Here is a 22,821-nt window from a genome sequence, read left to right as displayed (position 1 = left end):
GTTAGGCATGAAAGGACTGCTGTACTGGGCTAGACTGAAAGCTTGCCTAGGCCAGTATCCTGTCTTTCGGTTCGTTGGGGAAGCTGCAGGAAGGAATGTAGAAAGCACTGCCAGTAGAGCTGTCCGTCTCTCATGTACCCTTCCAGCTTCTGCTGTCAGTTTGTTAGGAACTTCATAGGTCAGAAGCTCTGCCTGAACTGTTACTTGTAGACACTGAAATTACTTTTTCTGGCCAATCTTTTGGACACTGCAACATTGCATTTCCATGTTTGGGGAAAAGAAAAAAAGGAAAAAAAAACCACCACACCCACACCACCACCTTACTTCTTCAAATTTCAAACACATCACCTGATAATTTCATAAGGTACCCCTTAATTCCACTTTTGTGAGATTAATTTAACAGTTATTAATCGTTTCCTATAAATCTTTTCTGTACCATTCCCAATTGTAAATATCCAACACTTTTGTTATAGCTGACCCCACAGAATAGAAGAGAGATGGCAGTAGTCACAGTGAGGCCAAGGTCCTCCTACAGCCTGTCCAGTTATGGCTGCTATTGAAATACAGCTGACGCAATTTACGCTAGCAAGCAACGTTTTAGACAATAAAGAATTTGAATGCCCTAACCATACATTCTCCTCCATTGTAGGTATGACCAGCATTTCTCCCTTTAAATCTCTTTGGAGCTGTAATTCTCTGAAGTCCAGAGCACCACAGGTTTCTTTACCTGAGAAGATAGACCAGAAATCTATGCTTCTTGCACCTGGTTTCAGGCAGGTATGTCAAACAAGACCTACCAAACATGTTTTCTCTACAACAAGCATCGTCCTTGCCAATGACACCTTCACTGAGGATGGAGAGGATAAATCTCTGCTTTCTCAGAACACACTGAAGCTCATGTCTGACCCATCAAGCTGGAATCTCTCTGCAGAGAAAGACATATTTTCAACCATAAGCTCTGAACACGGGTTAGGGTGCTCTGATCCTGTGTCTCTGGACCCTCCAGCTGAGCCCACAAAAATCCTTGAGGCTTGGACTTTCCGGTCTTCATTAGAGGGAAACCATCACACTGTGAGCACCTTGCAACAAACGTCTTTGGATGGAGTTGGCTCCTCTGATGATCTGAGTGCCAGGTTCCGTTCCCACCGCCTGGATTCCACTTCCTCAGGAGAAATAATGAGCATGCTTGAGGGCCCCCTACAGACTGCTGGGCCACCCCTGGCTGTGTCAACGTCGGCTGTTCCAGCAGGTTCCGTCTGTCCAGGGCGGGAATGTGGCCTGGGAAGTAGTATGACCTTTCCAAAAACACGGACTCCCAATGCACCAAGAGACAGTATCCAACTAGCCAAGAGACATTACAGCCAACCACAGTCAGGTGCTGGTTCTTTCCATCGTGTAACGAGCTTAGAGGCTAGCACCTTCCAGCCCATAACAGACTCCCCAGTCTGCCATGGGCCAGTGGAGGAAACAGACATTGATGATTATAGGGTGCTGGAGAAGATGGAGACGGAAGGTGGCCTGGTGAGGGAAGAAGCTGGAATGTATGAGATCAAGCACTTAACTGCAAAGAGAGAAGCTGTGAGTTCTGAGGCTGGCATACTTGATCCAGGAGGTAAACCTCCCACACCACCGCTGCACAGATTCCCGTCATGGGTAAGAAACGCAAGGACACCAGTCTGAGAGTTGCTGTTCATCTTTGAGTAGTGCCTGGTAGTTAGCCTAGAACAGCTTTTGGTCTCAAACAATCATTTCCTTGTGACATAAATCACATTTCCGAACCACCTAGTCTGGCAGTTCCAAGGATGGGACATGCTACTTCCACTGACAATTTTATTGTTTCTCTTCCCTTTATTAAAATATGTATATATATATATAGTACTCAAGAAACAAGTAAAAACAAAATTCAATAGATGCTGCATTGTGGCTGGTCCTTATGGGTCATCAAAAGTATAGCTCTGTTGTTATATGTTTAAGATTAAAAAAAAAGAAAGAAAAAAAAAGTTTTAAGTGAAAGTGAATGGACTAGACCAGGTAAGTTCAGGGTCAGAAGAAGCCGTAAATACAAGAACAGATATGTGGACTAGATGTCAGCATTCCTATCTCATGGTATTCTTTTGCTATCAGGAAAATTTCGTGAAAACAATTGGTAAAGTTGAGTATACATGTCTTATTGCTTATTTTATGTGAGAGAGAGGTCTGTTATTGTCACCTTCAGTTACCTCTTAGTTCAGAGGGCTGTGTTTTTGCTAATGTGTCAATCCAACTGATAAAACTTGGTGAAAATCAATATAGTATCCCAGGAGATAAATCAGGTTTTTTTTTCAGTTTGCTTTTTTAAAGGCATAGACAAACAAGTGGTTTATTGAAGGTGCAAAGTCAAGCACTGTGTTAATCGTCATGTTTTATTATGTGTGTTGTTTTTTTTTTTAATACAAAAACTTAATTTGTGATCTTTGGATGTGTCCTTTATGATACCAGTCTAAACCCCAGTATAATCATAGCTGGTTTTCTGAAGGAATCTCTTGTTATTCAGCCCATTGTATGGAGCTGTGTTGGGAATGAAGCTGGACAGTGTAGTGAAGAAACTGCAGTTTTCAAGATATTTTATTTGTTGCAGAAGTCAGAAGGGTGTCATGGGCAATGCACTCATTTGAAAGAAGGGAAATAAATCTGAGATTGGCTTCTGTCCCTTTCTTTAATCTAGAGTTCCCATGTAAGGTTCTTCCAGTCCCGTAAGCTAAATTTTTCACAGGTGATTGCTAGCTACCCACACGCGTGCTTTCTGAATGTCCAACTGGAGACTGGCAATTAAGTTTGATTAGAGAAATGCTGAACGGTCTATCTGCTGTAACTGTATTCAGTAGTTTTCATTGCAGACAATGTTATATGATGCTAAATTCTCAGAAAGTCAGGTCATGGACATCTCAGAATAGGTACTCCAAAGACAGTGGGTACTTGAAAGAACCTAGTTCTGAATTCGTCTTAGATATCTAAGAGATATAAGTATTTCTTAGGGATAACACACATCAACGTCCCTCCCAGTGTTTCTGTAAAATCTGCGATTAATGTTTGTGAAGCATTACAATATTATACTCAGGAACACCACAGGAAAGCTTATGAGAAAATCCATTGTTTTGGTTTCAGGCCACAGTCAGATGAGTGTATCTAAGTATTAATAGAATATTAAATAGTAGATTAATTAGTAAGAAATGTCCATTTTGTGCCCTGAATAGGAAGTATCTGGGGAAAAAAAACTGCACATATTTCATTAGAGGCTAAATCACATTGCATAAGTATGCAGAAAATACGAATTCTGTTACTTCTTTTTTTGGTGTGCTTGACTTTGCAGTCTTCGGGTACATTGGCGTATACGTATTAGGCATGCTACCCAATAGTGATTGTATGCTTTAAGGAACAGCAAGAGGATTCAGACTTCTAGCTTTGATTTTATCCATTTTAGAATGGTTGATGTTTTAGAACATTATACTTAGTTACAGGTTTGAGTCCCCCCCCTTGGAATTTTTTTAATTTGTGAAGCACTTGGAGATCCTTTGTACTGAAAGCTCCATGTGTTGTTATAACCGAGACACAAGCTTATCAAGAACATTCCAGGTCTTTCTTTCATTCCCTTATCAGAGAATGGGAACCCTTTGCAGGTGGTGACTCAATAATTTGTTCTATTTTAGGGCTGTTCTTGATTCATTTTAATGCATTGCTCATAAAAGAGGAAAAAATACCTTTTATATGTTGTGATGCAATTATTTATTGACAATTGCATGTAGGCGTCCCAGTCTGGGTGTCATCTGTAGCACTTCTAAACCAAGTCTGATGTGATTCAGGGAATCACACGCACATGCACGTTTCCACTAATGGTCATTTACCCAACATCTGGTGAAATGGAGCAAGTTTTCGTAGAGGGACATTCCTTCTTGCCCCAAAGGGTTATGTGATTCTGTGACATGAGCATTTTTTTCCTGCAGGAATGGTGTTTTTGACTGACCATTGCTGTTCATGGTATTATTGTTCCAGGAAAGTCGAATCTATGATATGGCCAAGTCTGGCATGAGGCTGTCTGAAGCAGCCGCTGTGAACGACGCTTCCAGCTGCTGTAAGTTCAAGACATCTTTAAAGGGGGTGACAGTATGGGACCTGAGCATCTGTCTGTTTTCAAAGTAAATTTGATTTCACAAGTAGCCATGATAGAGAAAGGAAGGGCTGAAGGTATATGTGATCCTGGGGATGGCTAGTGCTGGGCTCTTAGTGCCCCACTTTCAGTAACATCTTCAGGGGGCTCTTATCTCCTTCCTCACTTCATTGAAACTGTTCTGCCCCAGCATGGTTGTGACCTGCTTTTAGCCTTGTGATTTCACCATTACTTTCCCCTGTTTGTGAACCGATGTGGAAGAGGAAAGTAGCCATGAAATGGGTCCCAGTGAGGGTGGGAACAGATTGCCCATGATGGCTTTTACCTGTTTGGACATGGTCTGCAATCATACCATGGGGAGCATGGGGTGGGTAAGAAGTGTTACCGGCTAAATGAAGAGAACATTGCAGCTGCCTCTGGTAGTTGTATGTAATTAATAACACATCTGCTAGCCTGTCTGGGGCCACATTGTCCAGGATGACAGTCTTCTTCCATTGTATTCTGAAGTCTCTACACGAGGTACACACGTATATGCACCTCTCCATTAAAACCTGCTTCTTTTCACCAGGTTGTATTATTTATTCTCTTGCTCTCTCTCTGAATTTTCCCAGTTTCAAATTTCTCACGTTCAGCTTCTGGGCCATTTACCGGTCTCATCCACAGAAACATGGCAGTGCCAGTCTACACTACGCTGAAGGGGGTAAGGAGCTATCTCACTTTTCTTCTTATGAAAAGCATGGGCCGGGGCTACCACTAATTTGAGAGAGAATGGGGTGAAGCTGTGCAGAGAAGGAAAGAAAGAGAATGCTAGGAAGGACTGGAGACCAAAGGAATGCAGAAGGAGCAGCAGATCATTAAAGTATTTAGAAATACACAACGCTGCGGCAAGTTTTGGTCCGCGAAGCTGCAGTATGCATCATGAAGCTGTAGAAGCCTAGGGCTGATGGTGGATGTAGTCTATAGAATGAAATGGAAGAGGAATCTTGAGAGCTCAAGGGGAAGAATTAGGTTTGTGGAACAATAAGAGGGTATAATCAAAGGAGACCCAAACAGATGGGACTAGAAAGTCCAGCTTGGAAGTTCACAGACTAGAAGGGGAGGAAATGAGGAGCCCTGGGACAGCAGTGGTCAAAGCAATGTGAAAAGCAAGGGCCTGCTTTGATTGCTGTCTCCTTATGAGAAGAGATGGGCCTGGAGAAACTCTTTCCTTACAAATTTTCTGTTTTCCAGAAAGCCACACAGATCAGCAACGTGCCTTTCTTAGATGAGTCTTCGGGCTCTGATGATGACTGTGGCTCCCATGCCAGCTTCAGGAATTCTACTGCTGGATCTGAAAACAGGAAAGCTAGCATGCCGGGCAGCCCTCGTGCAGTGAAAAGAGGTAAAGTGGGAGTCTTGCTACTGTGCTGCATGAATGCTATCCCCCCAGATGAGGCGAGGTGTCCTGAACAGTGTCGTCAGTGACAAGCAGGCAAATGCGCTGCCTTGGTGATGCTAACAACTTGACACAGCATACATGCAGGCATCAGTAGCTTTAGTAGAAACCTGTCCTTTCAGATGGATTTTGCTGCTGGTAGTTTTCCATACAGACAGTTGCTAAGCTAAGATTGTGGGAAGGATTATTTTCCAAATTAATCATACATTGAGTGAACCATCAATACATTTTCTATGACTTCTTGCAAGCAAGCCAATATTGACACATTAAAGAAAATAGTGTGTTTGTTTGTTTGTTTGTTTGTTTTTGTCTCTATCACTGACTGATGATTCCTTGACCAGGAAGCAAATTTTTCCAATCTTTGAGAGGCATCAAGTAATTTGGGTCCTAGCTAGGACAGTTTTCCTTGATTTCTGGGAAGGTCAAACTGGGTCCTAGAGTGGAATACTCATTACAATTGGCAATCAGTAAGATATAACCTCGCTAAATGTAGTTTAATTTTTGTTGTGATGCATAGGTTGATGTGTGGGCAATGCCCACCAGTGGTGGAAGATTCATAAAAAGCAAAGCCCACTTGCTGGTGATGGAGCCTTTGGTTTGAATGGGAGAGGACTGAGGCTTTATAATGGATGTTTCCAGACCGAAAACATGTCGTCTATGCTTTAGATAAGAAGTCTGTTGATTTTTATCTCTATTTATTCAACAGCAGATTTATTTCACTGTTAGTATCCAGAACTTTCTCACTGCTTGTCTTCCTAGGAAAAAAAGTCTCAAAAGTTTGATTAGTGTAATGTGAGTTTCCAAAGTCTGATCTGATGTATTCTTCCTGAGCTAAGGAGCCTTAATGGTGGACTTAAAAACATTTTCAGAGTGCTCATTATCTAGGTGCAAGTTACACCCAAGCCTACTTCTGCTTAGCTATGATTCTAATTCTTTCTTTTATTTTGAACAGGTGTTTCTATGTCCTCACTGAGCTCTGAGAGTGACTATGCCATCCCTCCTGATGCCTACTCCATGGATGGGGACTATTCAGAGCCAGAACATAAGCTACAGCGGACATCTTCCTATTCCACTGACGGTGGAATCTGCACTGTAAGTCTTGCTACGTCAGTTGTGAGGGGGTACAAAGAGGGCCTTGGCCATGAAAGAGAAAATGATATCTACAATATATTGAGTTCTCTGACGCAAAATGATAGTATAGTATACTGGACTGTTGGTCCGGCTGGTTTGTAACAAAAGATGCCACCTTAGGCTTCAGAAGAAGGTGCAACTTCTGTTACATGGTCAGATAACAGCACAAGCATTGAGGGCTGTATTCTTTCCTGACAACCTGTACTGTTTTCCTGTGGTCATGCTCTCCTTTAATGATGGCCTTATACTTTCGTGACAAAACAAGTTTGGAAATTCAGAGGAAAGCGGAAGAAATGATAGTGCCTTCTTCACGCAGTGTTTACAGCTGCTTAGAAAGTTGAGTTTGCTCAAACTGAGCAAAGAGCGCTGACCTTGGATGAATGCTTATCCCATCTGACGATGTAAAGAGAAACCTGACAGAGATACAGCAGATGTCTGAGCTCAGTTTCATACTGTTATTTGCATGGAAGCGTGAGAGGTGCAAGATAACCCCACCTTGCTCTTTGCCCTCCAGGAATCCATGGAGAAATCAGGTTACTTGCTGAAAATGGGCAGTCAGGTGAAGATGTGGAAGAGACGATGGTTTGTTTTAAGAAATGGACAAATCATGTACTACAAGTCTCCGGTGAGTCACTGAGATATGTTTACTCCTATGTGAAGGCTCAGGAGGAAGGCTGCCTGCAGAATGAGTTCCAGATTGGTAGCACTGGCAGATTGGGCAGCCATGGACAAGCTTTCCCCAAAATGCCCTGTCAGAGTTTTGTATCTGACCCACAGGCTCAACCATGGATCCTGTGCTCAGGCAGTGAAGCTTTTTGTGGTGGCAGTTTCCAGGAGTTGAATGGTTGTTCACAAAGGCAGAAGTTTGGCGCCTACTGGTTAACTTTGTACAGATGACATAAATATGCACATTTATTTATTTAGTTAATGCTGCAGTTAGGTACTCTGAGACTCATGTAATTTCTTCCTACTGAAAGAGTTGTTGGCTTTTCTTTCCCCAGAGCGATGTTATCCGCAAACCACAAGGGCAGATGGAGCTGAATTCCTCGTGCCAAATTGTCAGAGGTGAAGGGTCCCAAACATTCCAGGTAAGCATTGCTTTTTCATCCTGCAGGTAACCACACGCTTGATGGCTGGGTGATTGAAAGCTTATTTCAGGCAGAGTAACACTGTACATCTCAGCTGATAAGAGCTAACTTTATCTGCCTCCTGTATTTGTGGCAACAGCCAGGCAGTTAGCTTTATAAATAATGGGGAAATTGTAACCAAAATACAGCTTTTTGACATTGAAAGAAATTCTCATTTATTTTTATTTTGTTTTAAACTGTAGCACTTTCTTTTTGCAGTTGACACTGAGAGCTTGAAATCTGTGGGAAAAGTCATTCTTAGAAGACCTAGAGCTAGAGCATACATAGGATCTTCTCTGAGACACTCCTCTCTCAAGATCTCCAGCCTGACTTTGCACGTGTAATCTAGTGAAAGATGTCCCTGCCATGGCAGGGGGGTTTGACTAGATGATCTTTAAAGATCCCTTCCAACCCAAACCATTCTATGATTCCGTCTGGATGATCTGAAGAAAAATCTAAAGCTTTGGATTGCTATTGTAATTCAGTTTCCAAAGCATTAAAAGTTAGCCCATCACTGGGCTTTTAAGTCAATATTGTTAAAGGACATTGTATAGGAGTCACTGAAGTTTCTGTCATACTCTGACTGAAAGGCACATGGCCTGGTCTGTGAGCTACCTTCTGCCTTTATGAAATCGAAGTCGCTAAGGCTCAATACTCTTAAATCCAGTGTCTTGCCTCTCAAAGAGTAACTAACTATTTAAGGCAAAAGGCAATACAATGTGAAGGATGCAAAAAATATTCATGCAGCCACCTTTAAAATGAAAAAATTAGCAGCAGCACTGAGAAACAAGACAGTATGAGAGAGCCGCAATGCCCAAGAGAGCTCATGGGAATTTGTTTCATATATATGAGTTCCAGATCTTTCATTTGGGCATTGAGAGTTAGCAGCTTTTTTCTTATAAAAAAAAATCTCTCCTCAACCACCAAAAAATAGTCTGTATGGGATAATGAGACTCAGCAGCTGAAAAAATAATTGTGTAGGTATGCAGATTTGTACTTCCTCACTACTTTTCCTTCCAGCTCATGACAGAGAAGAGAACCTACTTCCTGACAGCAGACTCTCCCAACATCCTGGAGGAATGGATTCATGTCCTACAGAGCATCCTTAGAGTGCAAGTGACCAGTCCTGTTGGTGTTCCTCACAGTGATGCTAAACCTACCGTGAAAGGCTGGCTCACCAAGGTAAAATACTGCTTTTGACTTTATTCAGTTTACCTCAGTATTGACAGTGTACCAGCCTCTTGGTTTGCACAATAAACGTCAGCAATAAATTAGTATTTCAATACCCCCTAGAAGAATGTGACAAGAAAGTGACAATAATATGACAGTATTCCTCTGCATGTCAGAGAGGAAGGTTTGTATGAGTGATAAGGAATAGGACAAACAAGGCTACTGAGAGATACTGACTTTGTCAAATAGTGAGTAGTAACATATATAGCTTATGGAGGCTTTTCTTCAACAGAACTCACAACGCTTCAGAGTTTAAACAAACAAAACCCAGGAAAGTGTTAAGTGTGACATTTACCTAATCTGAACTTTTTGGTATAGGACAGTTTCAAAGAAATGGCTTATATGTTCTAACAAAGCATTTATTTCCATAATAACAGACTGCAAGTGTATAAAGTACAGTGGCTGGAAATTAATCTGCTTTATGCCATTTCCATACATTATCTTCCACAAGCACCTATGTCCCATCCACTTAGATGGGATGTACCTACCTGCTTTTGAAAATGGGGCCCTGTATGTTTTGAGAGGAGCTTATATTTACGTAGAACAAATAATATATGCAAGATTGTAACAGAATTGAATTGAAAATAGAAATTCTAGAAAGTTGTGCCAGCAGTACTGCTGATGTTAAAAACAGTATGTATTTCTCTGTCTTCCGTATAGGTCAAGCATGGTCACTCTAAGCTGGTCTGGTGTGCACTGATTGGAAAAACTTTTTACTACTATCGAAATCATGAGGATAAGGTAATTCATTTTCCCTTCTTGTTCTTGAACCCTTCATTCCCATTTCTTATGAAACTTTCTTTCCTTTTACTGCTTCTGTCTCTACTGCTTCAAAATATTCCTTGGCTTTACTTCCCTTTCTAATAGCCTCTTATCCATGAGAAGAATATATTATTTCTGAAATAGCTAAAAAAATAAAATAAAATTACAAAAGACTTAAAAGGCAAGTGACTGCTCTTTCTGCGATCAGTATGTATCTTGTTTCTCACTATCTACATTTGGCCTTGTGAAAGCTTTAGCGCAGGCTGTTTTATACAGTAGCCAGTATATTCTGCATACTGTCATGAAAAGAAGGAGCAACAACAATATGGAAAGAGGAAGGTCATTTAATCAGTTCTTCCATTTCTGGAAGCTTGGCCCAGTGTTCCATTATTTTGTCTAAACACATGTTTTAGCGTATCAAGGAATACTGTGACTCATATTTGGAATTGACCTTCAGAGCTAGCACAGCAGATACCCTCTGTGTCTCAATCTACCTCTTTATGTAATTTTAAAAGTACTTATTTTCCAGTAGAAAATAAGACCAGGGTCAGGATCCAGTAGCTCAAGATACTGAACAGTTGACCATCAGAAAACACATCCTACATTGGAAAGCCAATGATGTAAACACAACCAATAAGTATAATGAGAGGAGGGCAATGATTTATGGAAAAGATCATATTTTTTATTTGCATGTTCTCAGTCTGACCTGTAGATGCCCCTGCAAGAAATGTGGTAGTACCAGAGTTTTAAAGTACTTTACTTGGAGAAGGTTCTATAGAAATGATATAAGAGGATATAATTATATTAGCTAGGCAGTGAATTATAGTTAGTTCCTTACGTTTTACAGAACTGCTAACATTTTGAACGGGGTTTTCTATCCCAGTGTTCCTGTCCATATTTATATACTAACTATACTTACCTAGCTTGCTTCCTCCTTCTAGTGTCCCTTAGGACATCTGCCTTTGCGTGAGTCCAAGGTGGAAGAAGTGGACCGTTCCTGTGACTCTGATGAAGATTATGAAGCCACTGGTGGAGGACTTCTCTCATCCCACTGCACTTTGGTGATTCACCCACAAGACCAGAGTCCCACGTACTTACTCATTCGCACAAAACATGAGAAGGTAAAAATGGCAGTCCTTTTGGAGAGCAAGAGTCTTTTTGGGATCAGCCAACAAATGGGGAATATAGGCTGAAAGTGTTTGTAGAAAACAAGATCCAAGTTGACCCACGCTGTTTTCATCCTTATGCCTAGAATACCTGGCTGTACCATCTGACAGTAGCAGCTGGTAGCAGTAATGCCACAGTGGGAACATCATACGAACAACTCATTGGAAAACTGTTGGATGCAGAGGGAGACCCTAGTAAGTAGAAACCACAAACTGTTTTTCATGGTAGAAAAGCGTAAGGAGGGATAATTTCAATTCTCCATTTTAATCCAGCCAAAAGTGAGGAAAGGGGATTCTCAGTAGAACAGCATGATGTGCTGCATTTCACCCCTACTTCCACAGTAACAGCTTGAGAGGGTACAGGCATTGTAGTGAAATTAGACAAATCTGTCACATTGTTATGTTGTTTATCAAAGCATCTGAATCTTCTGTAACATTCATTAAAATTAAGAAGTGGAGCTTTAATTTTTCCTGTAATTGTTGGTCCTGATTTTCCTTTTGTGGGAATCTTGACTGTACAAACACGTGCTTTCTTCTGAGTGCACACACTGACACTTGCCTTCACATCTGTTCCTCTGTCCACGTGCATAAACCCTCAGACATACATCCATACTTGTCTGTTCCTCCTCATCTTTGGTATTCACTCATTTACATATGTTTGTGCACCGTGTTCTCAAATGTGTATTAACACGTGCATTTGTACTTAATACTCTTTCCTGCACACACACATTCCTACACTTGTCTGCAAACCTTATTTAGAGTAGTAATTTGTGTTAACAAAGTTCCCCATAGCGTGTGGCTGCCTTGGCAGAGCATATGTCTCATTTGAGTACACAGCTGAGCAGTTTCTCATCAGAATCCAGCTGATGAGAAGTTCTGACAGCAGGGTTGTGGATGGAAGTCCTTTCTGCTGCTGATTAATGCTGCTGGTGACCCCTTGTTCACGGCAGGCATTGATAAGATCAGTGGCTCCAAAAATAAATATGGAATGGGGCAGTGCAGCTTCCCAGGGTGCTCTGCCAGTTCAGCAAGGCTCTTTTTCAACATGGGGACTGTTAGGTATCTTCTGTTTCTGACAGTGCATGTTTTTGCCTCTCTGCTGCTTCAGATTCTCCTCTGTGGAAACATCCTATGTTGTGCTACAGTAAGGATGGGTTGCACACATCCCTCACCACTCTCCCATCTGAGGCTCTGCAGACTGAAGCTCTGAAACTTTTCAAGGTACTTAGAGACATTACACAGTTCTCAGCTACTTTGCTCAGTTGTTGGGGCAAAACCATTAGTCATATTGTTGTTAGTCACAGCACTTACTGTCACCATTGGTTGCTTTAGACAGGCCTGCCGGGTCATTTAATTACAATAAAACTGTCAACCTAAGGCGTCACCCATTCTTGGAAGTTTTTAACTTCTCCTTGTAGGTAATCTGGAGCTAGAAGCAATGTCCCACAAAGGCTGTATGCTTCGAAGTTAGCCTTGCCTTCCTCTTCCCTCTCTAACAGCTGGACTGACAGTAGGATCCACACTAAGACTGGATAGCCTTAGCAAAATAAAGGCAGACATGGAAAGCAGGAAGCACATTTTCCTGATTCTTCTGCTGATTGTGAGCTCCTCAGGCTGGGGAAGGTTAAGTAAATTTCCCAGTTGCCGCGGCTGTAAAAAGGGAGGGATAACGTTTTAGTATTTATCCCCACACACTCCTGTCAGGGTTATTTAGAAGAATTAATTGTCTGTAACATGTTTGGGAATCTGGGCTGGAAAGCACCAGAGAGGAGTCACTGTATTAACAGCATTGATTAACTTCCCTATTTTACAGTCCTGTCAGCTGTTCATCAATGTCCCCGTGGAAGCATCCTCTGTTGATTACCATGTGTCACTTGCCCAGACAGCACTGCAGGTCTGCTTGACGCACACTGAGCTGCAGAATGAAATCTACTGTCAGCTTGTTAAACAGACAAGTTGCCGACAGCCCCAGAACCACTCAGTCATTCAGGTGAAGTCTTCTTTGTCACTTCTGTTCTGTAAATACTTTCTATTTAATTCCATGTTTTTAATAATTAGCAACGAGGCTAAAGGTGTGCTGGAGAATCTTAATGCTTGAACCGTGTGCGACTCTATAAAAGGTCGCTCCTAGAAGCATTAGTCACCATCCAACATTTTGGTTATAGTGTTCTATGAAAGAAAACAGCCAAGAAGTACAGAACGAATGATGACCAGTTTTATGTTCACAGTGCTGGCAACTCCTGGCTTTATGTGCTCCTCTGTTCCTGCCACAACATCACTTCCTCTGGTACATCAAACAGCACTTCCAGCGCCATGCAGACCCCAGGTAAGTACTGCAACGTTTTCTTTTGCTAAGCTGATTGCCTTCTGTATCCACTACAGAAACAGATGGAAACCAGTTTGTAACTCACCTGCAAAAATCAGTTGAGGGAGGGGATGGAAGGTTCCTAAAGGTATCTGGCTGTCCCCCTTCAGTCATTCACACTCATTTTGTCACTTATATTAAATTATAATATATAATATATAATATAATATATATAATATATATAATATATAATATTATATTAGTTCACAAAACTAGCAGCAGAACTTTTTGCAGATGCAACTGGAGCTACCCAGGGAGTTTTAAAAATTATTTTTATTTCTTTGCTGGTGCAATTAATTTCTTTTATTAATAGAGTTACAGGCTAAATTTAGAATGATTTTTAGGTGATTACATTCTGCTGTCTGGTTAGTAGGCATACTGGCAATGCATAAGTCAGGCAGATTAAAACTCACCATAAAAAGTTACAAAAACCAAACCTGAAATACATTCTGTTTTTTTTGTTGCCTCTTCAGTGTGTTACACAGGGTAACATTTTCCCCCCTACGAAAACAATGCAAGATTACTGTGGCAGCAGTATGCTCTTTGGTGTTCATGCTGTGCTCTTTGTGTGTTTCCATGGTGATGTGATCTTCAGCATGTCTGACTATGTCCTTGGCAGGGTCAGGGCTAGAGATCTCTAGTTGTCTGTTTGAACAGTCTGTACTCAGAAATAGGTAAAAAGAGTGGTTACATATCAAATACTCATTTAAATGCTCAGCCGATGTATGCTTCAAAACTCAAGCTAAAACTGTCCTGCTATTGAAAAAGGAATCTGTGTACTCCTTCTATCAAGTGGATTTTATTTTTTTCATGCTGCCTCCCATTTGCTATTTCTTCTCAGAAGTAAAGCACAGATGTGTAAAACACAGCTCCTCAGTGTTCAGGCTGTCTCCCCATTGTCTAAGGCAACACATTAGGGATCTTCTGGCTAGTACTGGAAACTATCCCTTCAACCCTGTGCATTTACCAGCTCCCAAAACGGCCTACACAACTCAGTAGTGGAGCTGCTGCACTACCCCTAAGGACTATTCAATTTCATAAGGATGTGCTGAGCTCTGTGAAACTGAATTGATACATCAGTTTTAAGCATTACTATGCCAACTGTCTGCCATGTTCTTAGTCCAGAAGTACCTTTATCAACAAATAACTTCAGACAGAAGCAAAGAGGAAATCTGTTTATACAATCCAACAATGCAACAGTTTTTAGGGGTAGAAACAAATATACAGAAGTTGCAGCAAACTGTGCTTATATTCACCTGTAGTTTAGATGAAATTTAGAGCAGTTACTAAATGAGCCTTAGATTAACTCCTGCCGTCTGGCTTTAGGGATATGCAAGTCTCTCTGCAGGGAGCAAACAAGGCTGTTTCATGACCACTTAGATGCAGATATTCTTTCCCTGCTTCACACAGCAAACGATGCTAAGTGTAAACACACTGCATAATGCCTATGATTTAGATTTAAGTAAGATCTTCATTCTAGTTTTTTTTTTTTTGTGTGTGTGCGTGTGAAAAGTGACATGGAAGTATATATCTAACACTCCACAAGTAGGGCACTGTTCTAGTTATAAGGTGCAGGGCTTAGGATCATTTGGGGAGAATTTGGGAGCCAGAAGCAACAGCTTCTCACTGAAGCAAGATTCTCCCTTGTGAAAATTGTTCAAACATGTTACTGGGGAGGCAAGCAGCATCTTGCTACAGTGAAAAGCCAGAGCTCCTTGCTTCCGTGTTGCTTGCAGGGATTTAACTGGAGATTTAATCAAGCACTGAACTCCTGAAGGCATCTTCAATGGAATTGGCCTCCCCACTCCTCACCTACAAAGTGGGAGCATTGTTATAAATCCTTGGGTTACATTCAATTTCAGAACTTATTCACTATATGCATTGTTAACGTTTTTCCTACAGGTGTTATTGACCTGTCTGGCTTTAGAGATGGCTAAATCCTTTTGGTCAATGGAGCAATATCTTCACTATGTAGTAAACTAATCATATTAGCAACTGTCCCTGTACTGTATTGAACTATGCACAAATCTGAGCCTGCTTTGAATTAAAGTTGCTATTGACTGGCAGATTGGATTCATATGTGAGAACTTGTAATTTGTATAACCATGTAAATTGATAAAAACAATTTATATAATCCTGTTACTGAAAGTAATGCATTAAAATCTATGATTAGTTCTTATTAGGACTTGACATGATAGTAACTAATTTCCTCTGGCATGACAGTGAGGGCAAACTACCTGGTCTTGTTTCAATGGATATTATGATGGCAACAGGGTACAGAAGAGGACACTCCTGTACTATATCTGGTCCACTCGGGAGCAGGGAATACTCCTGTGCTTCCCAGAGGGTTTGTAGTCTACCTTAATTTCACAGAAGTGTGGAGCTCAGGTTTGTTTTGTAGCTTTTCATGTGAGCTGTTAGTCTGTTGAAACGAACTAGGATATCTACACAGAGATGTATCTTTGCTTGAGCAAAAAATTGAGGAGGAATGCTTTGTCACAGCATGGAAATGGATGAGGACAAGGCATACTTAAAGCATGTGTTTGTGACTTATCTCCATCTCGTTGCTTAGGAGTGAAATAGGCAAGTATGCCATCTACTGCCAGAGATCAGTGGACCGCACTGTGCAGACTGGCGAGCGGGAAGCCAAGCCCTCACGGATGGAGATCGTGTCCATCCTGCTGAGAAATCCCTACCACCACTCACTGCCCTTCAGCATCCCGGTGCACTTTATGAACGGAACCTACCAGGTAAGTGACTGCAGCTGCCTTTCTTCTGGGCACTAGGGGACTACACCTTAACCTGCCTCCTTCACGTGAGCGGGTAGCACAATATACTATAGTGTTTATAGTGTTTATATGTATCAGACATATAGAGAGAGACACTATTCCTCCTCCTTGCCATTTTAGCCATTCTTCTTAATAAAATGAAAGAAATCCAGTCCCAGCCATACAAGTCAGAGGAAGAAAAGGTAGCTGGGGAGAAAGAAGAGACATTGCAAGTGTCTCAGTATGAGAAAGAATGCAATGTGAAAGGAGACAATACACATGCAGTCACTGATGGTAAATTGTGAGACACCACTCTGTAGAAAACTAGGCTTCATTAGTCGTGGTACTCATCAATGTCGCGCTTTTTGAAAGTTATGCTCAATTAGCTCCTATTGCATCACAGGTTGTAGGTTTTGATGGCTCCTCAACAGTTGATGAATTCATCCAGCGGCTGAACCAGGAGACAGGAATGAGAAAACCATCCCACATGGGATTTTCTCTGTTCACAGATGATCCTTCTGGCAGGGATTTGGAACACTGTTTGCAGGGCAACATGAAGGTAATTTTTTTTCTTCCTCTGCTACATGTAGCATACATCTTTGAAGAGCTGCTAAATGACTACTATATTTTTCTTAATGCAGATGAAAAAGATCAAATGCATGTGGGTCTTGCCTATCCAGATTAGTATTTAGAGATGAGATATTAATATCTCATCCAAGATCCTAGTTAAGACAAAGCACATTCTGTTTTAATAGGTGATAAATTGGTAATTTTTTTAAAAAAGGCTCTAACTCAGATTTTATAGCACATATTAAAGTTTAATTTGTCTCAACCACAAAAATAAAACATGACTGAGCTAGCTAGCATGATCAGATATCACAACTAACATCAAGGGTGACACTCCTAATTGAGACAAATTTATGTTAGGCTGTGGATCTCTTGGCACGTCTGTTTAAATCTTATCTATTGGATTATAAAGCATCTTTCTCCTTGCTATCTCCAAATAACTCTGGCTTTTCTTGTTGATGAGTGTTCTTAGGGGAAAAAGCTCTGCTGAGAGTGCCTTCACTTTAAAAGAGAGGAGTGCCTAGATCAAAGGAAAAGGAAGGGAAAGCGGTTAAAGTATTAATGAATCTTTCAAGTGGAGATTTTTACTCAGGCTGCTGCTGGGTGACTGGCTTAAGTATGTGGGCTAGTGGCCGTGAATGAGACACATCAAATTTTGGTACTAACTTGGGAGAGGAATTCGTTATACAGCATTGATGGAGAAATAGTGGCAGTGATGACTTTAAATAGGCCCTGACATCTGCAAGGGACATAAAAATTCACCTTTACACAGTATAAAATTTCACATTCGGCAACGCAGGGAGAAGATGCCAATAACTTTAAATTAGATGGTTTGAAGACCACAAGTAGCTTAAAATGATAAACTTTGCTTTCATGGCCTGTTACAGATCAGATAATCTGGAGCTTTCCTGATAATTGAACCACTGTTTGGGAGACGAGATATTAGAGTAAATGAAGGAGTCTGAGATAAGCAGAGGCATTGCTTTTAGTCGTTATTAACAGGTTATTATTCACTGGCCAAGGCAACCTCAACAGCTTATTAAGAGAAGATAGGATATCTGATTATGTATTTCATGTAGCTTCTTACGTTTACATTTCTTTTATTGAGATGCTATCAAAAGAGAACTAGGGACCTTTATGAGATCAATTGTGAAAGAACTGGAATAACCTAGAGAATCTGAATGGAACCAAAGAGGTTAACCATGTTGTTACTAATAATATGTGTGATGTATGAAGTTGGAATCTAAATCCCAATGTTCCCAGAGTTTGGACATTCACATCCAAGGGATGTGAATTTAGCCAAGCATGCATACAGCTGCCATTCAGAACACATATTACTGCTTTCGGTAGGCTCAGCAGGGCACTTCTGAGGCAAAAAATCGTTCCTATTAACTATGCTTTGGTTCACATTGTGGAGGTGTTTTAGCATGAACTGGATTGTTTTCACATGAAACATGAGCTGGAAGATGTGATCCAACATAATGGGCTTTCGGGCAATTTGATCAGACTAAAGCTAGTCCAAAGGAAAATCTCACATAGTGTGGGCTGAAGGCCTTAGGAACAGCTGTCTCACTGTGCAGATCCGCTCCTCCTGGGCTACATGACTTGCTCATGCAGGCATAGCCACAGAGTTGGTACCAGGCCAGAATTCACTTACAGATGTCCCTCTGCAGATTTAGGAATGGAGGTTTCTGTTGCAAAGCTTTAATTTTTATATACTGTGTAACAGAAAAATGAATCATTTTGTCACTTTTGGCTGTGTTTATGCTGATCCCATCTATTTCTTTACCTTCTATGTTCCACAGAACTTTTTTCACTTTCCCCTCAAGCCTTGACTGTACGTTTCACCTGTTTGTCTTTCCTCTCTCCATAATATTTTTTAAAGATCTGTGACGTCATTTCAAAATGGGAACAAGCCTTAAAAGAATTGCACCCTGGGAAATATGAAGGTGGCACAAGAATTGTGAAATTGACCTATAAGAACAGGTATTGTGCTTCCTTTGTTGGCCTCGCTACTGCTGTTAATTAAACACTTGTAGACCACATATATCTCTGTAGATGGCCAGTAATTTATAGTACTGTTAGTGCCAAAACTATTTTAGCTAAGATGATGTCAGATCCTACATGAGATGCAGTGACTTTTGTCTGTGTGTGGTATGTGTATACAAGAGGGTATATGGTCTAGAGGTAAAACCCAAAACACTTTGCAATAGTGGAACAGAATTAAAATGGGCTAAAAACTAACTACTTGGCAAAATTTCATTTGTCTAGACCCTAAAATGTAATTAAATAACATGTGTTAGGTGAGAGCAAGAGAAACCTGGGGGAATAATCACCAGTGAAAATGAAACTTGCAATTAAGCGCGGAATTATGGAGTTGAAAAGGATACAAGAACAACACTCTAAATGGCAAGAGCTGTAAAGGAGACATGTAGCAGCACTGCCCAGACTTTATAAAGAAAGAGAGAAATGTTAAACCTAGATGATGAGAGATAATAGAGGATAAAAGTATGAGACACAGGTATAAAATGAAAACTGGAACAAGTTCATCATTTATATTAAAGACAGGAATTCTGAATTAAAGTGAATGGAGAGCTGTGCATGAGAACTAGTAATGGCTTTCTGCCTGTGAATTCTGTTTGGAGGCAAAACAACCCTCCTCCCCCTAGATTAAAGAAAGCCACAAAGTTTTGCATTGAACACATGAAGATTTTGGTGACAGTAGCGGTGAAAATAAGTTTCTGTGAGCTTTGAAGCAGAAATTATTGCTTTTGACTCAAAAGTATTTTTTTCAGGAGTGAACCTTTGCAATATTATTTTGTTGAACTAGAATGTGCTTAGACTGTACAGCAAGGATATTTTGATAAGGTCTTTCCAAGGTTGGTCTGTTCCAATGGCAAGGACTCTGATAAGATATGTAAGGTCACTATGGTCCTAATGGCGTTGTGAGTTTTGAATTGACATAAAATAATTAACTGAACCACTAGAATGAGTATCTTGTGTGGCATTGTGGAATATATCATCACAGGTGTCACTTTAAAATGATATTTGAATTAGATGGTGTGGACTGTAATAGGCATGCATGAGGAATGGTTCAGGGAAGCATTCCCCCTGCTAGTATCTTCAGCCTGCGTTAGTCTTCTTGCTGTACCAGGTCAAAGAAATTGAGCGTAAAGAGAAAAACCAAAGCTTCCTAGTAGTTTTTACAAGAATGCCTTACTTTTTGCAATAAAGCCTGCTAATTGGGTTCCTTATTTCTGGCTAAAACAATTTTTTTAATAACAATTTCAGAGTAAACACTCAAAACAGAGTTGGTAAAAATAACAAGTCTGCAAGGCCACCATGTAGAAGTTTGTACAATTCTTGCCTTAGAGCAGAGATAGCTCTGTATTCTGTGATAAGCAGAGAAGGCCATCTCTTAAATACTGCCTGTCTGTGCTTGATGGGGACAGACAGACACTAATCACCTATAATCCTCTACTTTTTAGGCTGTATTTTCGGAGCCAAGCCAAGGGTGAGACAGACCGGGAGCGGCTGCTGCTGGCCTTCCAAGTCAGCAACGAAATAGCCAGTGGAAGGTTTCCTGTTAGTAAGGAATTAGCTCTGGAAATGGTTGCTCTGATGGCTCAGGTGAGCACAAGTACGGGCAGAAATCGTTGTTTCTTGGTCCTAGAGAGAGTTCAGCTGCATGCTGAATGTCTTTGAGTAAGCAGATATCTTTCACATCAAAAGTGATATTTCTTACCAAACATACGGTCTGAGGTGTACCATGCCAAACACACCAGCATACCTGTATCAGTAGAACACCTTTTGCTGTAAGGAAATTTCATGTGGAACAGCCTCTTCTTTCCTTCCAAAGAAAAATATTGGAAAACATGATGGGGCTGGACTCTCCCCAAAACTGCTCTGATTAGTGCCTTAGTAAAGATATGGAAATAGTATCGCCTATTAGAAGTCTGCTTAATAGTAAAAGCTTTCACTATTGCACTGCCAATAGCCTCCTCTTATTATTCAAGGAACGGCATTTTGTAGGATTTTCCATTAGACCTCCAGGCTTACATTTAGCATTTTACCACATAAAACACATTGTATGAGTTGTGGGCATGATAAACAGCACAATCATTTTTTACTGAGCTGAAACCAATTGTTGCATTTGTTAAAACGATGTAAAAAGAGATGAAGAAGTTGGGAACATTGTCCATGCTATTTACAAATAGGCTGTTGTTTTAATTGGCTAATTGAGAACAAACCCCAGAAGCTTGGCAGTTATACAGAAGTGTCTTCCTACATGTAGCTCGCCCAAATCTTGTTTTGCTTTTTCTTAGATCAGTAAAGAATTCCTTGAGCAGTCATATCTCCCGTAGCTGCTCTGTTGTACACTCATTGTCGTAAATACTGCAGACAAAATTCCCCAGCCTGATGATGTTGTTTTGCATGACTGGTTAAAACAGTAGATAGCAGTATGGGAACCCATGGAATGTTCTATTGCACTAAAAACCCCATAGTTCTGTTGTACTACAAACCTTATGGTACATGCAATCTTAGGTGGAATATGGGGATTTGGATCGACCGGGATCTTCAAGCCCTGGGGGAACATCACAATCCAAAATGCAGCATCTTCTCCACCAGGTCTTAGATAAATTCTACCCCAAACGCTACAAGCAAAACATTGCTCCTGAACAGCTCAGGTAAGTTGTTTGTCCTCTTGAAGTTTGCACTGAAAACAATTTATTATGCTTGCAAAATTCTCTCTTGATACTTAAGAAGTTTCAAGGAGCTCATCAAGCTTATGGTTAATGTAGAAGCTTAAACAACACAAGTGTCAGAAAAAAAGGTTCCTTTAAAAGAAAATGGTAGTTAACTAATAAAAAAATAGCCAAATCACCAACTGACTTTCCCCAAATCAAGAAGTTTAAGCCTTTCACTTCCAGATTATGCAACTCAGTTCCAACAAATTCCAGCATGTCTAAGCCTAAAATGAATTCTGTTCATGAATTTTTGTTTTACCCTTCCCCTAAGTCTCAATTGAACCCAGATGTCATTTGCATCATGCCGCAAAGCCAGCACATATGGGCTGCTTCAGGCCATGCAGTAATTCTGACAGGGCTTTTTGATGTTCTGACTTAGAAATTCTCAAACACTATGCAGTGATCCCAATTACTCAAATACAGAATTCAGACGCTGTTGTGGATCTCAGCTCTAAGTGTTTTAGCAAGAGAGAGTGGTATCTCCCAGATCCAAAGTTACTAAGAGATGCAGAGGAGGAACTAATGCAGTTACCTTCTTTTGGAAGTAAATTCCATATGTATGTGGCAAGATAACTGTCAAGCCATCCCTAGTGAGCCAAATCAAGAGAGAGTTGATGTGTATTGCTACTCCATCTAGAGCATACTACAGACAAGTTAAGATGAAGGTGAGACTATAATTGAATGTGAATAAAGTTGGGCAGGATTTTACTGCAACAGCTGCCTAAGTGTTTGTAGTTTCAGTTGTTGAGTGGATACACCAGTGAACAAGCAGTATGTGACTGGGGTTCCTGGACATTACAGTATAACTAGTAGTAAAATGACTGTGGAAGCAGAGAAACTTCTAAAATAAACTCAGCTTTGCACAACATTGATAACTGACAGTGCTAACAGCCCTATGTATAGTATTTGTGTAGAATAGCCCTGAGTGGTACGTTTATTAGCTGATATAATTTTACTCACACTCCCTTGGAAGACTTTAGTAAATGGTGCTGTTTTGTGTCTTGGATTCTGAAAGGCAACTGGCTGACAGGCTGGCGACAAAGTGGATGGTGCTGCAGGGATGCTCTCCACCGGAATGTGTTCGAATTTATTTAACGGTGGCCCGCAAATGGCCTCTCTTTGGAACCAAAATGTTTGCTGCTAAGGTAACTGGAACACATTTTTTTGTGTATGTATCTGTGATCTCTGGTAACACAGATTGAAAATGCTCCTATCTCAGGAAGAGTTCAAACTAAACTTCTCTAGTCTGAATGAACAGCTCTGGTACCACATCTGTTTAGAAAGAAGGAAGAGAAATGCGTTCTGGACACTAGGGGTTGCTAGTGTTCAATAAACAGATATTGAAGCTTTTCTGGCTGCATCAGTTCATCGTAATACA

The 22,821-nt window shown here is 40.7% G+C and overlaps 1 protein-coding gene across 3 annotated transcripts in view; it reads left to right on the top strand.

The window, feature by feature from the left end:
* PLEKHH1 (pleckstrin homology, MyTH4 and FERM domain containing H1) overlaps window positions 1-22,821 on the top strand; it is a 50,914-nt gene that overhangs the window by 22,465 nt on the left and 5,628 nt on the right. For all 3 annotated transcript variants that reach the window (XM_048064983.2, XM_066997696.1, XM_066997697.1), the window contains exons 7-26: window positions 650-1,653; window positions 4,030-4,108; window positions 4,756-4,844; window positions 5,375-5,525; window positions 6,532-6,671; window positions 7,225-7,335; window positions 7,712-7,798; window positions 8,858-9,019; window positions 9,728-9,808; window positions 10,771-10,950; window positions 11,082-11,190; window positions 12,104-12,216; window positions 12,809-12,985; window positions 13,224-13,321; window positions 15,933-16,110; window positions 16,532-16,687; window positions 18,581-18,681; window positions 20,184-20,325; window positions 21,241-21,383; window positions 22,459-22,588. In XM_048064983.2, coding sequence (XP_047920940.1) covers window positions 650-1,653; window positions 4,030-4,108; window positions 4,756-4,844; window positions 5,375-5,525; window positions 6,532-6,671; window positions 7,225-7,335; window positions 7,712-7,798; window positions 8,858-9,019; window positions 9,728-9,808; window positions 10,771-10,950; window positions 11,082-11,190; window positions 12,104-12,216; window positions 12,809-12,985; window positions 13,224-13,321; window positions 15,933-16,110; window positions 16,532-16,687; window positions 18,581-18,681; window positions 20,184-20,325; window positions 21,241-21,383; window positions 22,459-22,588 — 3,431 coding nt within the window. The remainder of the gene's footprint in view (window positions 1-649; window positions 1,654-4,029; window positions 4,109-4,755; window positions 4,845-5,374; window positions 5,526-6,531; window positions 6,672-7,224; window positions 7,336-7,711; window positions 7,799-8,857; window positions 9,020-9,727; window positions 9,809-10,770; window positions 10,951-11,081; window positions 11,191-12,103; window positions 12,217-12,808; window positions 12,986-13,223; window positions 13,322-15,932; window positions 16,111-16,531; window positions 16,688-18,580; window positions 18,682-20,183; window positions 20,326-21,240; window positions 21,384-22,458; window positions 22,589-22,821) is intronic.

The sequence above is a fragment of the Anser cygnoides genome, chromosome 5 (genome assembly GCF_040182565.1).
Source record: "Anser cygnoides isolate HZ-2024a breed goose chromosome 5, Taihu_goose_T2T_genome, whole genome shotgun sequence".
NCBI lineage: Eukaryota > Metazoa > Chordata > Aves > Anseriformes > Anatidae > Anser > Anser cygnoides.
Note: the sequence above shows the minus strand (reverse complement) of the source record. Positions and strands in the feature narration are given on the sequence as shown.